The 15733-nt window shown below is 46.8% G+C and overlaps 1 protein-coding gene across 1 annotated transcript in view; it reads left to right on the top strand.

The window, feature by feature from the left end:
* Nucleotides 1–4674: 4674 nt before the first annotated feature.
* The window catches only part of Frmpd3 (FERM and PDZ domain containing 3), a 75015-nt gene continuing 63956 nt past the window's right edge, over nt 4675–15733 (top strand). Inside the window, 4 exon segments of the mRNA XM_057759250.1 lie at nt 4675–4697; nt 4699–4820; nt 9013–9115; nt 12262–12307. Of these exon segments, the coding sequence (XP_057615233.1) occupies nt 4675–4697; nt 4699–4820; nt 9013–9115; nt 12262–12307 (294 nt within the window).

The raw sequence follows: 15733 nt of genomic DNA, 5'->3' as shown, positions 1-15733 counted from the left end.
CTCTATAGCTGAGAATGACCTTGAACTCTTGATTTTACTGTCTCTTTGTCCCAACTCCTGGGATTACACATGCATGCCACTACCCCTGGCAGCAGTTACGTTTTATCTGGGACCTTCAATGGTGAAAAAAAAAACAGAGTAAAAGCATTTCAGTGCCTCCCATCTGCCTGTGGGTCTCCCATTATCTAAGGATAACAGCCTTGCATCCCAAATTATAGTCGGCAGTGGCATCACCCTGGAATAGGTCAGACTGTCAGAGCTGACTACAGACTGGCTGCCTCAGAATAATTTGGTAATACCCCCCACACGAGCCATGTGCACATTAAAATTTGAGCAGCACTCCACAGGAAGACGCAGCTAGCTGAAATGAGGGGTGAAAGCACCTTTCCAAGGGAAAGAGCTTTCCACACAGAGGAGCTGCTCTTGCAGAGCTCTGGAGATGGGACTCCCGTTATTGCCACCTGGAGCCCGTGGCATCTCATAGGTACCCAGCTGCTTGCCTGCTGTGTTGAATCTTTGGAGTTTCCAGGAGAGTCAGGCTCCAGTTACTGGAATCAGAGGGCTAATTGGCGCCACATGGCTCCAAATCCTGCCAGTTTCAAGGAGAATGACAAGACTCCCCAAGGAGCCAACCAAATGTAAAGAAAAAAAAAAAAAGAGCCAATGGCAAGGAGGGACAGAGAACTAAAAGCCAATGCCTGGAAATGTAACTGTAACATTTTAGTCCTCCTGCCCCAAAGCACAGAGAGATAGAGCATTAGCGCAGATGCATTTCATTGCCCTGTCAGTTCATCTGTCTTTTGCCTCATCCTGCCTAGCAACAGTTGTTAGTGTGAACTCCAGCTCCTGGTTTCTCTTTGACCAGTGATGGAGGTTAAGTTGGTTCACAAAGCAATCAAAGCATTCAAATGGAGTCAGATTGTCTGATAGTTTGGGCCAGGAAATGGGCTGCCCCGCTAACAAAGGAGCAGAGTACATTGATTGCAGAGCTGTCTCTTAGAAAGAAAGAGCGTGGGAAGGCCCCAAAGCTGCATGGCTTTGGGTGAAGGTTCATTTTTGGCTCCCTTTTTCTCTCTTCCTCTGGCCACCTTGAATAATGCTACCTGTAATATTGTCTCCTCTACAATCGTATGCTATACTTAACCTTCTAAGTGCTTTTCTTCTGTAACCATGACCTCATTTCATTCTTCCAACAACAGAAAGGGAACAGGATCAGAGACGGGTTAATTATCACGTGTGCCGAGCATCCAGGCCCAGCCAGGACATGACATGTTACTATTCCCAGGGTTGGAGATTCTGGGTAATCAGGGATCCAGGATTTCGAGAGCATGTAGTTGATGGTGCTGGGATTTGGGGACTTGCCAAGGAGATTTGGCCCCAGCTGGACCAAGGATGTGCTCCGTCTCTCGGGTATCTGTCCCTTCTACCTTGAGGACTGGGGGAGGAGCGGTCACCTCGCTTCTTTGGCAGGACAGATAGCAGCTGTGAGGAGATAACGGATGTGAGGTAATAGGTGTCAGTATGCAAAGAAGCACGTGGACCTAAAGGGTTGTTACTATGAGGCGGAAAGAAAAGGTTAGAACTTTCTCTTGGATCACTGATTGAAGAGGGCCACCCTGGTGTTGGGTGAGCAGATACTTGAGAGACATTGTGTATCAAAGGGCACAGGATGAAGGTGTTGCATATTTGGGGCAAACAACAGAAGAAAATAGCATATGTCAGAAACAAAGCAATGGGGCGGCGGGGGCAGGGGAACTCATGAGCTTTGGCTGCTTTGTAATTTTCTCAAAGTTACCCTGTTTGGTGAGACCAGAAGTCAAATGGTTTTCTAAGTCAAATTGCCTAGTTTCCCTGGGAAGGCGGTCACGTGGCCCTTGGCCAGCTGCGCTCCTCTCATCCATCACTGCTTGCCTCCAGTGTCACTCCCAAGTCTCGGGACGGACGCTTAGCAAATTTCAGAGGGACTGGGCTGCAGACACTGAAAGACGCAGCCCTCAGGAGGGAAGGAAGACCTTCCATTGGATTAGAAAATGGCCTCCTAGGTCTGTTAATAGAGGTTTCTCCCCTGCCCCAAGATATGTGGGAAGGCCTGGGCATCGTGAGGCATTGTACACTTGTAGAATTGAGAAGGTTCCAGCTAGGGACAGTTAGCCAGCTCAGGAACAATTCTAATGAGGAACAAAGCATGATTCCGTTTCACCTGGAGACGTGCCTTGTATGGCGGAGAACAGCTGGGTCTCCTGTGAGAGAGAGCATGGGTTCCTGTCTCTCTCCACAGTGTGTCTTTTCCTAGCCCGCCAGAACCATTCTCACACCCTCTCTAGCACCTTCTCCAGCTTCTCCACCCTTTCCTCTGAATATACAAGGTTGACTTGGTTGTCAAGTTCATCTACTAGCCTCAATCACACTCTAATTCCTGTGTGCATTGGACCTTTGCCTTTTCCTTTCAAGCTGGACTGGTAGCTCTCTGAAGCCAATGTCCTAGAGCTTCCGTTGTCCTCAGGGCTCTGGACTGCCTGAGTCGGTACTCCATAAATACTCGTTGATTGGCCGATGTGAGTCGGAAGAATAAAGGAAAACATGTCACAAAAGGCTTCCAACTTGTCAGTTGCTCTGGCTCCAAGAGCAATTGTTTTCATCAGTAATGGTGGTGCCTCAAGACCCACCGGAGGCTGAAGTGTCCCCAGCTTCACGAAATGAAAAGGGAGGGCAAATCTGGATTGTTAGTCGTTGGGATGGGAGGGTGAGTACAGGACAGTGCCAGGTACTTCCATGACAAATCTGCAGTATCTTTGCTCCCCATGCCAGGGGCTGTGCAACCCAACAGGTTCTCAAGCATCCACCCCGCCCCAGTGGATGCCCACAACAGCAACCAGCTCATGGCGTCCCAGGTAGAGGCTTCTTACTGTCTTCGAGACTAGGGAGCAGAAACAAAGGCTCAATTGAGTAGCAACCTCAAGGCTGAGGCAAGATGGTAGCTTAAGACAATGCGTTCTGGCTCCCTTCTGAACAAAAGTCAGGGAAGTACCTCAGGTCACCCTCAAAGATATCCTGTACCCCAAAATACCTATTCAGGACAACAGCCAAGCCACCTTCCAGCTGCTTCATGTCTTTCTGTTAGAAAGGGTCCCTTTGTCTTACTAGGGTAGGAAGATGAGAGGGAGCCAACTTCTAAATTTGCCTTCTAGAGACCCCCAAGTTTGCCGTCTAGAGACTTGCCCCGTACCAGCATCCCTTTCCACGTCCCTGAGGGATGAAAGACGGTCTCCAGGCCACACTGGGTACAGCTAGAGCGCATGCTGCTGATTGCTATCAGCCTTGGTCCGCTGCGATGGAAACAGCTGCGGGGGCCTTGCTGGACTCTCGTTTATCTTTCATATAATTACTCCAAGCCTCACCTCCCCCACAAACATTCTAAAGCTCTGCTCTCGTTAGTCAGCTCCTGATAAACAAGCTTGCTGTTAGAACCCACCTGGCACCGAAGAGTTTGGAGTTCTTAGCTAGTCAACAAATGCATCGCTCTCGGAGTCAAAGCCTCCCACATCTTTTACAAACCTTGTACTAGTCATCTGTTTTGAAGAGCGCTGGCTAGAACTCTCACTCTAGAGAACAGATATGTGAGGGAAGAAACCTAGGCTCGTCCGCCATACCTGAAAGACTGAGGGTGTGGGGGAGTCAGATCAGGTAACTAAGACCTGAGTCCTTAGGCCCTGGTCCTCTCTCTTTCACCTCTGCCTGCTTTGCCCTTCTTCTAGACCACCATTCCCTGCTTTACTCTCTCCCAGGTGTACCTAGCACCCAGTGCCCCCACAAACTCTACTTTCAAACTCACACCCCCACTACCCAGGACTCTTCATTCAAATGCCTGAAATATGCCTCGCCCTGGCCCTTGGTGTAGAATGACTAACCTTCAGGAGCTTAAGTTGTAGGCGCTGAGAGAATGATGTGGACTCTCCCCCCAGGTGTGAGGGAAGTGTTTCCTCTTCTCCAGGCTTGACTGAGTTTCAGATCTGTCCGCAACCTCAAGAAGATGCTCCCTTTCTGGCCACAGGAGCCATTTTCCAGCTGTCCCATTAAGTGAAATAAGTTGGCATTATGTACAATTGTGTAAAGTAATGGTCCCGAACATTAGCACGCTTGTTTATATATGCCACCTAAATAGCTCCTTTTTATATATCACCTAATAGACATTAAAGTTTAAAATTGCACAAGGACTTCGTGAAGCTGCTCCTCATTCCGGAATGACTTCACATTTCCTTTCCCACTTATTCACCTGCTTTCGGGGCCTGTTCCCGGGGGGGGGGTTCGTTTCCTTGAGGGAGTTAATAGCCAATTAAGATAGGTGATACCAGTTGACTTCAGAACACTGCATTTGCATGTAGGCTTCTTGTAGAGTCCCAGCATCATAGAAAAGGAGTGTGACTTGCAATTCCCATGTCACCAGTTTCTCCTGAAGACAAGTAGCTTCTCCCCCTCCATCCCCCAGCTCCCTCTTTACCAGTATGAACTGCGAGGTCATCACTTCTACTGCTCCCAAAGCATGAAGGAAATTAAGCTGCGATCTCCCAGCTATCATAGCCAGAGCCAGAATTGATGCTTCTCCCAACTGCCATTGAGGCTTAGTTCCCTTTGCATCTTGTTTTGCTCCTATCTTCCCCTTCCCCCAGTCATGTGATGCAGGAAGAAAGTGCAAATGAATGAATGTGTACAGCTGCCAGCAGAGACACTGCAACAAGTGACCATCCACCGGGACCCTATATATGGCTTTGGCTTCGTAGCCGGCAGTGAGAGGCCTGTGGTGATTCAATCTGTGAGGCCAGGTAGGTGTCCCTCAGAGGGTATCCCCAACCCTTGGCTTTTGTCTCCAATACCTACATATCTTCCCAGAGAGCAGAGCTTCTAAGTATATGGTCTTACTAAGTATTACCAAGCGTGGGTAAAGATTTGTCAGCTAATACCAATCCATCGAGGTGGCCACAATTAAGAGGATTTGGGGGAAAAAACCTTGCCTTTGCAGAGAGCATGCATAGGAGATACATCATACCTTGGATAAGAAAGTACCATTCAATTTAATTCAACGAGTATTTATAGAATGCCTACTCTAAGCCCAGCAGTGTCGCAAGGAAGCACAAAACACAGCTCCTATCCTCAAGAATTGGGGGCCAGAGAGACAGACAAGCTTAGCGAAGAAAAGTGCTTGCTGTGCCGACCTGAAGATCCCTGGAGTCCATAAATGTGGAAGGAAAGAGTCAACGCCACAAAATTCTTCTCTGATATCCGCACATGCACAATGGCATGCGTGTGTCCATATTTACTTGTCACACATACACACAAAGAATTTGATCTCCAGGCTGTGGAGACAAGTCATGCGAAGGATGAGTTAGTGGAGACCAGAATTAAGATTGAGACCCCTGGTAGGATAGGAAAGGGAGAGCGAACTGTCTCAAGGCCAGACTGGCAGCAGTCAAAGCTCCCATTGACAGAGCATCTTCTATGTCCTTTTTTTTTTTCATTTTGTCTAGTTCTCAGCCAGGTGGTGGTGGCGCACGCCTTTAATCCCAGCACTTGGGAGGCAGAGACAGGTGGATCTCAGTGAGTCTGAGGCCAGCCTGGTCTACAGAGTGAATGAACCCAGAACAGCCAGGAATGTTACACAGAGAAACCCTGTCTCAAAAAAACCAAAGGGGAAAAGAAATCATTTTGTCTAGTTCTCACAGCCAAGCCGGCAAGGTAAGAGGCATCACTCCCGTTTTACAAATGAGGAAACTGAGGCACAGCAGGGTCACTCAATCAGGAAGCAGCTGAACAAGCGTTTGCTCAGAGCCTGTCTGAGTTGGTGAGGGGCAAGGTGGGCTTGAATGAGAATGCATGGGATAGGAAAAGGAAGAAGTACCCTGCCCCCAAGTATGAACCCCTGCCATTGTCAATGAGATAGAGCCCAAGCGCTGTTGTGTTTGAATTCTCTTTGCATTGACAGGAAAGGGCTTTATTCCTCACTGGCTAGGCCTGAGGCTTGAGATGTTTACAACAGTGGCTCAGTCAGTCAAAAGGAGCAGCAGATTACAAACTGGTCTTGCAGAAACTTGATGAATTTCGCTATCCTCAAAGGAAAAGGGAAAAAAAAAATTCTGTAAGCTCTCTTCAACTAGAGGGCACAAGTAAACAAAATTCAATACAGGAGTCTGTGGATAACCTAAGGCTCCTGAGTCAGCCATACAGTTGGCAAAAGAGTTCTGTCTTCTGATCAGAAACCAAATTTGTCTTGGGAAGAGGGAATAAGTGAAACTTAGTCTAACAATAGACCACCAGGAGTCCCCTACTTTAACTTCAAAGTAAACAGAATTTGAAAACTGGAAAAAAGCCCTCCACTATCTCATTCCTGTCTTAAAGCAGAAGGAGGTAAAGGGGCGAAAAGAAAATTCCTGGGCCTGGAGCAATGGCTCAGTGGTTAAGAGCACTGACTGCTCTTCCAGAGGACCCGGGTTCAATTCTCAGCACCCACATGGTAGCTCACAACTGTCTGTAATTCCTGTTCCAGGAGACTGGACATGGATGCACATTAAATTTTGAAAAAAAAGAAAGAAAGAAAAGTCCCATGATAGAGTCACAAAACAGCTAGGGGCTGACAGGTCCTACCGTGTAAAAGGTGGGCTGATTCATGCAGCTACTAGATGCAGAGGATATTTGAGCCCATATAAGGCCATAAGAAAAGATGAAGAATCTTATAGAGGGTCAGGCATAGCTCTGAAGGCCCACAAACCATTTGTGCAAAAGATAGATCATTATCACCACCCGAGGCCCAGGAAGGAAGCTGAGTTCTATAAGAGCCTCTTCTATTACAAGCTGTGGACAGGGGAAGAAGAAGGAAGGGAAATAAGGAAAGTAGCCTCCATCTAAGAGGTTGTTATTTTCATTTTGTTGGCTTTTGTATTTGTTTGTTTTAGAAACAGGGTCTTGTGTGGCCCTGGCTAGCCTGATATCAGCTATGTAGCCTAGGCTGGCTTTGGACTTAAAGTAATTGTCCTGCCTCTGTCTCTTGAATGTTAGGATTATAGGTGTGCACGAATGTGTCCACTTTGTGTGGTTCTGGGGAATGAGCCCCATGGCCGAGCGTAAGCAAAGCAAGCAGTCTACCAACGGCCTTACATCCCTAGACAAAGATAGTTGGTTTTGACACAAAGGGAAGGAATTATCCCTGGGAGGATCCAATAACCATCATTTATTCAGCTCTCACGGGCAGCGATCAGCTATTTTGTATTCTTTGTTTTGTTCTGTTTTTTGAGGCAGGTTCTTATGCAATGTAAAATGACCTTTAAGTCGCCACGTAGTTAAGACTGACCTTGAACTCCTAATCCTTCTGCCTTCAATTCCCAAGTACTAAGATTACAGGTGTGGGCCACTTTACCTGACTCAATCGGCTATTTTAAATACTGTACGTTCATCAACTCATTTACCATCCCAACATTTTTATGATGTATAGGTACTGTCATTTTCTTAGTTAACAGATAAGTGACTGGGAGCCACTAGACGTCTCACTCAAGGTCACACAGTAAATTACAACTATGGGATTAGAGCCCAGTTCTTCGGAGCTGCAAAGAATATGATTGTCAACCCCATACCCACAATTCCTGAAATCACAGAGCTGTTATGAGGCGTGGCCTCGCCGATGTCATTGCTGTTTGGTGACTCCTGCAGGCTGTGCTGGCTTAGGTGTCCACCCCACAGGAGTCCCAGGTGCCAGAGCCACTGAGATATATTCGGGTGACTATTTTTGTACTTGGGATTGGACCCCATGTATGCTGGGCCATAAAATCTCACCTCTTGACTGTGTTTACTTTTTTATCTTGACTCGGGGTCTTGCTAAGTTTTTCAGACTAGCCTTGAACTTACTTAGTAGCCCCAGTACTCTTGAACTTCAGATCTTCCTGTCTCGGCCTCCCCAGCAGTTGGGATTACAGGCCTGTGCCTTTGGTGACGTATGTGCTATGTATATGTTCGAGAAGTAAATGAGCAGCGCACTTCTTTGTGAAGAGAAAAACTGGGATCTGGCCTTTTCAAAATGGCCACAAATAGTATCATTTAGCTTCTCTTTAGGGTTTGAGTCATGCTGAATCTGACTTCTTTCTCTGTCTCTGAAAAGTTTTTCTCAGGGGAGGAAGGAAGGAAGGGAGGGAGGGAGGGAGGGAGGGAGGGAGGGAGGAAGGAAGGAAGGAGGGAGGGAAGGAAGGAAGGAAGGAAGTTTCCTAGATAGCAGAAGCATTACTGTCTGTGACACCTCTCTGTCCCTATCTTTTGCCTTAAGCAAGACATGTAGCTTCCCCACAGATCAGCTCTTAGCCTTACTATTGGAGATGAGAAGGCAGCAAGCAGATTTCCTACTACCCCGGGGGTGGGGGGGACCTGTACTTTGTTTATACATTTATAGGGGACAGCACCTCTCAGTGTTGGAAAAAATGAAGCCCTTTAAGTCTTAAAATCGATCCTCCTATCTCCAAGCACATGAATGCCCAAACCATTCCAGAATAAATATGAATAATATTCAAGTGAGAAGATTCCTTCCCCTGCTCTTGCCACTTGTACCACCTCCAGCAGTCTGAAAGTCGTTCATGTGGCCTAAGGAAACCCCTCAAATGAGACAGAAGTCTCTGTCCCTCTTTAGAATCAGGCCAACCAGACACCTAACAACTGCACCTGAGCCTAGGGCCCTTTGCTCCTGTATCATGCTGTGCTAAACAGGCTCTACTCTTTTTTCCGTCCTCTCTCTTCATTCCTCTGCCCTCCACGGGTAGAAGTCCAAGCTGGAGCAACACCTCCGCCATCTTGCCTCAGTCTGCATCATCTGAAGGCCTCTACTATAGTCTCTCTCTCTCTCTCTCTCTCTCTCTCTCTCTCTCTCTCTCTCTCTCTCTCTCTCTCTCGGCTTGCTGCCCTCAGGAATGTGGCTTCTGCCCAGGCTTGCACTTTCCCTGGCAGTACCTCTGAGGCCTCATGCCTCTCTCCTCTCCTCTACAGGAGGCCCCTCTGAGGACAAGCTCTTGGCTGGTGACCAGATTGTGGCTATTAATGAGGAGGACTTGAGTGAAGCCCCCAGGGAGAGGTTCATAGAACTCATCAGGTAACAGAGGCCTCTGGGGCCTTGACAGGAGCTGAGCAGTGTCTCCACCCCTGCCCCACCAGTGGCAAAGGGCTACCACTATTCAAGGCCCTAGAGAGCAAGCAGCCTTCCCAGGCAGATCAGCTCTAGCTGGGACTAGTGGGCATCCGCCATTAAGGGTCATCACGGGCCTCATATCTTCTGCCAGCGGCATGAATCAACAAAAAAGAGCCTTTCTGCTCCAGCCTCAGCTCTGCCCTCCCCAACTTGTCTCCGCATCCAAGCCCTTTGGAGTTTTGGAGTTACAGTGGAGTTACAGTCCAGTGGGGCAGGCCAAGTGACTGATGAGAATCCAATATGCCATTAAAAGAACACTCTGAGATAAGCACAGTGCAAGCAAAAGCACACACGCACACACACATACACACACACACGCACGCACTCCTTGTTCCCACACCACATTCTCACACCTTTGCAGAGTTGTCTTGAGAAGAAACACAGGATAGAAGTAGAGGCTAAAGTCAGTGAGCTAGCCTGTTTGGGGGACTCCCTGTCTCTCATCTGTCTCTCTGTCTCTCTGACTCTCTGTCTCTCAAGCTTACTCACTCACTTGCTCTTTCTGCCTTGCATAATCTGCCTTCATCTTTGCTTCTGCCTCCTTCTACTGTACTTGGTTCAGAGTGTCTTCCTTCTATTCATCTTTCTGGACCTCCCAGAAGCCTGCCTGTCCCGGGAAACACTCCTTGGCTTTTAGAGGCAGACTTTGCATTCTGTGTGTAGCACAACACTCTCCAACTGCCTGAGCATTGGAACGCTCTGTCCCGAAGCCCAGAGTAGCTCTTCTTTGCCACACACCCCCCCTGCAGCTCAGTGCCTCCAAATGTCTCTGCTCTCTGATGACTTTTGTTCGTCTCTTCTTCAGTTCAACTGTCCATTGTATTGTCCCACTCTCCACACTGGGCCCTTTGCTCTTCACTATCAGACCAGTATGGGAGAGCTCCCTTTCACCCCATCAGTATATGCTGGAGTTCATTCAGCTATGTCCCCCTCCGAAGTCTTCCTTTGCTTCTAGTGGATGTCTTTGTCACCTAGAGCAAAGTAGTCTCATTTTGTGAGGGTTTCTGGAGCTCCTTCGGTGCCCAAACAAACCTTCCTCCTTTGATAACTCAGGTGCTAATGACTCATCCATCCATTCATTCATTCAATGAATATGTTTTGTTGTCTGCTATGCCCCAGATACTACTTTAGCCATTGAAGACACAGCAGTGAGTAAGACACAAAACGTCTTGGTTTATTAGCATTTGCAGTATAGTAAAAAGAAACACCACAAACAGTGGACAGGGTGAATAACTGTATGCACAATGAATAAGTAAATAAAAATTTTGAAGAATAGAAAATATATAGGGTAAAGAAGGCCAAATTGCTGGGACCAATGGTAAAAAAAAAATGTAATTTTAAACACAATGCCGAGTATTGACTTTATTGAGAATGGGACATGTGAAGGAAGAATTGGAGGCAAATACACTGGAGAAAGAAGAGCTAGTGTTAAGGCCCTTAAGAGAGCACTGTGGCCGGGCGGTGGTGGCACACATCTTTAATCCCAGCACTCGGGAGGCAGAGGCAGGAGGATCTCTGTGAGTTCGAGGCCAGCCTGGTCTACAATTAGCTAATTCCAGGACAGGAACCAAAAGCTACGGAGAAACCCTGTCTCAAAAATTCAAAAGAGAGAGAGAGAGAGAGAGAAAGAGAGAGAGAGAGAGAGAGAGAGAGAGGAGAGAGAAAGAGAGAGAACACTGTGTCTGCCCTGAAGGAGGAACAAGGGAGACATCCCAAGAGTCTGATAAGATAATGTGGAGAACGTTGTGACAGATAAATCCAGATTGGGGAGACCCCTGTAAGACATTGTAAAAACTAGCTTTCTTCATAGTGGAAAGGAGAAAACTGGCAGACTGGAGTAGGTGACTGCATGTCCCTTCCCTAGTCAAGATAAACTGGCAGACTGGAGTAGGTGACTGCATGTCCCTTCCCTAGTCAAGATAAACTGCTCCCCCAAAGATTCTCCCTATAATACAATTCTTTGCTCTAGTAACTTCCAAGATCTTGGAGCTGATTGATCAATGGACTTTGCCTCAACAAATGTGGGAAATGTTCATTTAAAGTCCTTAGGCAGGAGTCTTAGGCAAAAATGAATAACCAAAATCAAGGTAGCTTTGATATTGTTGTTGTTGCTGCTGCTGCTGCTGGAGGAGGTGGTGGAGGTGGTAGCAGCGGTGGTGGTATTTGAGACAAAGTCCCGCTATGTAATCCAGCCTGGCCTCATTATCTTCCCGCCTCGGTCACCTAAGTGCTAGAATTGTAGGTGTGTGGTGTCAGAGCCAGCAGGACTCTCCTTGAATGCCTTTGTCCCTGTAAACATCTGAAAAAGGCCAACAAGGAGAGGGAAAACTCCTTCAGGGAAAATTATTCCCATTTCACTCAGCTATTTTAAAAGATTATGTATTCCTGTGAGAGAATTTTCATACTCCACAGCCTTTTTGATCGTTGGCATAATTCTAGTTGGAAGAGTTTTGGATTCTTCATCCTTTTGAATATTTGCTATCTGGAGAGTCTGGGCTTCCATCTCTTGCTCCTTGGCTCTCATTTTTTGGTCCCTCAATTAAAACAAATCTGCTGAGTATGAGTCACAATGACCAAATGACCTCCTTTGGGTCTTTCCTTTGAGTTTCTCTTCTTGCTTAAATACCAAATTGCCAATAATCATCATACATGGTTCCCAGGACTCTCCAGCTGTGTGCCCTTTGAGTTCTATAATTCAGGCCTGTAGCTTTCCTTGAGAATTTTCTAGCCTACAGATAAAATCATGCCTACAGCTTAGTGATTTCTGCAGCGGATGTGAGAAGGACTACGAGAAGAAAATCTGAAAAATGGCAACCCCAGAGGTAATGCTAATACCATTGCTGAGCGCCCGTGTGAACTAATATGGACGGTTTTGTGTCAGCTTTCACAAATGATCGGCGAAGAGACATCCATGCAGATCCTCAGATTACCCTCTGTCCTAATCCATATACTGGAATGCAACCCAGGGGAACATTCTGGTGGTGCTTCTTGTACGAGATGAATACCTAGTGCATGCTATACTGCTCTCCTGTTCCCTCTTTTCTCTGTAGGAGTGCTAAGGAATCCGTCATTCTTACAGTTCTGCATACTCATCAGGTGAGTGCCTGTGTGCCATCTGCCCTTCATCCTGCCTCCTGCCTAAGAAGACATGACTCCATCTTGGCAAGTGGCAGCCGAGGATGGAAAAGGGATCAGAGACCTAGGAGGGAAGAGGGATAAGAAAGGAGAGCAGACCAGAGAGGTCCAGATTCAAGAGTGAATTCAAACATGCTCTCTACTGCCATATCCAGGGCTGAAGATTTTGAAGAGATTTGCAGTGCTGTGCTCTGTAACATGTCCTCTGCTTTACCAAGTTAAACTGCCCACCTGCCTCAGCTTAGAGTCTGTCTCCCACCATGTTTTTGCTATGCTCCACCTGCACGTGACCATCTCCCATGACGTTCTGCCAGGTAGTGGGTGCTTTTATTTATCCACATAAAGACTAACTGACCCTTGATGTGTGAGACCTAGCACTGTATTTGAAGCACTTCAGATAAAATTGCCGGAATGGCTGGGGATGATAGCGATAAACTATTTGTCTAGCACGTTCAGTGTCATGGGTTTGACTCCCAGGATGACACAAAGAATTAATTAGTGGGAAAATGAACTTATACCGGTGGCCTGGCTCGCACCTTTAACCCAAGCACTTAAGGCAGAGGAAGGTGGATCTCTGCGATTTCTAAGTTGCCCTAGCCCAGTTTCAAGCCAGCCAGAGTTACACAGCGAGATACAGTAGGACCAGAACATCATTTATCTCCCGATACATTCAGTAGCTGGCTGTGTAGCCTTGGGGGAGTCCCCTTTTCTAATCTGTTCCTTGATCTGTAAATTGAGGTTTGAAGGTGGACAATGTTTCCTAAAAATGCATTGTCATAATAATCAACACAACTGCTATTAGAATGGCAATCTCCCATTTCCCTCTCCTAGACATTGGGTTTTCTCAGTGTCCCTCACTAGCATATATCCTTACAGCAATCTTAAATTAAACCACAGACCCAGGTACAAGCCTTCCATGTGTAAAATCTCCAGTCCCCACTCCACCTCCAGCCCATCTGTCCGGAAAGGAAATAGTGTCATAAAACTTTCTTGCACGTAGCACTGACGGCCCGCCCCATTGAAGGAGACCCAACCAAAGTCGGACCTTAAAGGGCAGGATTTCACAGACACCAGACACAGACAGAGGGAAGGATTGTTCAATGAGAGGCATGTTTGTATGCAAAGCCGGAAATGGAGCACTGGTGCAAGCCTAGGCTCAAAAGTCAAGAAGAATGGTTCAGAGTGATCCAGGAACTGCTACCTTGCTCTATGGCACCCAGTTCTTTTCAGGCTTACACATACATGTGAACACACACATATACACACAGGCACTTGCATATACACACATGTTCAGCACATACATATAACACTCACACACTAACTACAACACACACAATGCACCAGGCAAACAGGCCTTAGGTATGTGCATTTGTCTACCTCTGAAAGACAAACCCTAGCCCTCTGTGGGTGTTATGAATAGTCTCTTCCCACCTGACTGGTCAATGGGCAGTTGCCTGGTGAGCCATGGACAGTCAAGCCCTACGTGCCCTGTCTTGAAAACAGCAACTAGTTCTACCCTCAAAGCATGCATTTTGTAAGGCTAGAATTTACTATGCTGAGCCAGGCATGATAGTCCACACCTATAATCCCAGTGCTCAGAAGGCAAAGGGAGGAGGATCATTTGAAAGGCAATCGCAGCTATATGATGTGCTCAAGGCCAGCCTGGGTCTCTGTCCACTCTCCCTGAGCCCACTAGTAAAAAGAATTTGCTACTCTGACCAGAGCTACATTGTGAGTTACTCTGTTGATCTGGACTTTTCATATGTCACATTTCTCGCAGATGCTTTGCTTGACTATCCTTTCTAAGATAGCATCTACCCATCATTATCTCTGGATACTGCTTAATTTTTCCTCAGAGTTCAAAAACTATTCTTTGTGTTGACTTTTTTATTCTTCTCTTATATATTACACCCTAACCACAGTTTCCCCTCCCTCCACTCTTCCCAGTTCCCCAACACACACATACTTCCCTTCTCCCCAGATCCACTCCTCCTCTTTTTCCCTTCAGAAAAAAACCCCACCCCTTGAGGGATATCAACCAAACAAGGCCTAACAAGTTCCAATAAGACTAGCTGGGTGGTGGTAGCACACGCCTTTAATCCCAAAATTTGGGAGGCAGAGGCAGGAGGATCTCTGTGAATTCAAGGCCAGCCTCTTCTAGGCTAGTTCTAGTTCTAGAGCTAGTTCTAGGATAGGCTCCAAAGCTACAGAGAAACCCCATCTCAAACAACAACAACAAAAAAGACTAGGAAACTCCCCTCATATTAAGTCTAGAGAAGGCAACCCAGTAGGAGGAATAGGGTCTCAAGAGCAGGCAAAAAGAGTCAGAGACAACCCCCACTCCCACTGTTAAGAGTCCCACCAAAACACCAAGCTACACTCAGTCATAACATATATGCAGAGAATCTAAGTCAGTCCCTTACAGGCTCCCTGATCTCTGAGAGCACCGATGAGTCTCAGACAACTGATTCTGAAGACCACGTTCTTGTGGTGTTCCTGACCCCCCTGGTTCCCCTGATTCTTCCTTCCCTTCCTCTGCAGGACTCCCCTAGCTCTGCCTGATGTTTGGCTGTGGGTCTCTGCATCTGCTCCCATCAGTTGCTGGATGCAGTCTCTCTGATGATGATTGTGCTAGGCTCACTCCAGTCTACAAGTAGAGCAGAATATCTTCAGGAATCTCATTTACTTTCCTTTCTGCTGGTCACAGACAATTTTTTGTTGGTGATGTTTTTGCTTTGGTTTGGGTTTTTGAGACAGGGTTTCTCTGTGTGTATCCCTGACTATTCTGGAACTCAGTCTGTAGACTAAAAGAGATCCACCTGCCTCCCAAGTGCTGGGATTAAAGGTGTGTGCCACCACTGTCCGGCACAAATACTGTATTTTAAATCATTTTCTTTTGAACTAATTGTAGTCACAGAGAGTTACAAGATTAATATAGAAACATCATATGTATTATATAGCCTGTTGTTACTAATGATTACATCTTCGATAACTATAGAACATAATACTCAAATTAGGAAATCAATGGCTCATTCCTGCAATCCCAGCACTTCAAAAGTTCAGGCGCCGGGCAATGTTAGCAGATGCCTTTAATCCCAGCACTTGGGAGACAGAGACAGGCAGATCTCTGAGTTCGAGGCCAGCTTGGTCTACAAGAGCTAGTTCCAGGACAGTCAGGGCTGTTACACAGAGAAACCCTGTCTCGAAAACAAACAAAAAAAAGTTGAGGAAAGAAATTTTGTGTGACAGGAAAGCAGCATGACGTATTAGTCAGGGTTCTCTAGAGGAACAGAACTTATAGTCCACAAGGCCAGACGTCTCAGCTGATCGTCAGTGTCTGCTCCAATACCGGTGAAGGGATGGACTTGCTAGCAAGGTGAGAGCAAG

Source organism: Chionomys nivalis, chromosome X (genome assembly GCF_950005125.1).
Source record: "Chionomys nivalis chromosome X, mChiNiv1.1, whole genome shotgun sequence".
Taxonomy (NCBI): domain Eukaryota; kingdom Metazoa; phylum Chordata; class Mammalia; order Rodentia; family Cricetidae; genus Chionomys; species Chionomys nivalis.
This window is presented reverse-complemented; position numbering and strand designations above follow the sequence as displayed.